The sequence below is a fragment of the Tetrahymena thermophila genome (assembly GCF_000189635.1).
Source record: "Tetrahymena thermophila SB210 genomic scaffold scf_8255531, whole genome shotgun sequence".
Lineage (NCBI taxonomy): Eukaryota > Ciliophora > Oligohymenophorea > Hymenostomatida > Tetrahymenidae > Tetrahymena > Tetrahymena thermophila.
In genome coordinates, this window is record NW_002476945.1 from 1 (window position 1) to 1,129 (window position 1,129).

General features: G+C 21.0%; 1 protein-coding gene across 1 annotated transcript; it reads left to right on the forward strand. All coding sequences in view use genetic code 6, as the record gives it.

Moving 5' to 3' along the window:
* Positions 1–205: 205 nt before the first annotated feature.
* On the forward strand, positions 206–1,127 carry TTHERM_002653494 (transmembrane protein, putative; the record flags this gene model as incomplete). Its single annotated transcript, XM_012795148.1, has 3 exons — positions 206–350; positions 551–1,025; positions 1,124–1,127. The coding sequence occupies 3 exons, from the start codon at positions 206–208 to the stop codon at positions 1,125–1,127; spliced, it is 624 nt and encodes a 207-aa protein (XP_012650602.1).
* Positions 1,128–1,129: the final 2 nt, after the last annotated feature.

Sequence of the window (1,129 nt, forward strand, 5' to 3'; positions counted from 1 at the left end):
ATGATACTTTTTATATGTAAAAAATTAAAACTTTATGATTCAATATATTTTTTTTTAAATAATAAAAAGTAAATTTTCTTAGCCATACATTGACTAGGGATTGAAAACTGTAGCATCTACTTCAACATTTAAAATAGTTAAATCATAGAAAAATACTTATTCAATACAAGATGAACTAAATTACTAGTAAGATGCTGTATAGGCGATGGATTTATACCTATAAAACATCTAAACTAGATTTTTGTAAAATTTCGAAGATGAAGAATATTCTTATTTAGTATCAACTAATCCAAGCAAAAATTCAACAGATTACACTCCGTTAATTATGGCTCATCCTAGTATGAATATTAGTAAATATAAAAATTATTTATTACAAAGACTAAATATTTAATTTAATAATATTCATTTTTGATATTAGTCAACTCAAATTAATTAATTTTAGCTTCAATAATAATAATTTTTGTTTGTTTATTCCCTATTATTTAAATTAAATTAATTTAATTCATTCTAGAATTTTATGAGAAATTAATTAACTTTAAATTAAAAATAGATGCACAATAATATATTTATGATGTAGAATTCTAAAATGAATAAAGCAATGACAATGATAAGTAAATGTATGCAAATTAAACTAGCTTTCTAAGAGAAATCTTTACTATTGAAAATTCATGTAAAGAATTGATTCAAATGAATAACAGCTACATAAGAACTATAGTAAAGGATGGATAATAGTATTTAACAAGGTTTTCACCTATTTTCGTATGCTATGGAAATTAATATGAACAATATAGCAGTAAAGTTGGTTACTATGTTAAATCAATTTCGTATTAAAAAAGAGATAAATATACAAAGGAAATTTCTTAAATGATGGAATTTATGGTCAAAACAATAATTATTTTGGTTATTGTAGCTATTTTATTTATAAGCATTATTTTTTTTATTTTGCTAAAATATTTTCTAAAGCATAATTTCGAAATTCCAATAGCCATAGTAAGTAAAGTTATTTAAGAAGCTGATTGTGAAAGGTAAAGTTTATTTTTATTATTCATTTACTTAGTTAGTTATCGCTGTTTAGATTTAGATTTATATATTTTATAAAAGCATTTATATTCTTAATACTAAGATGAAA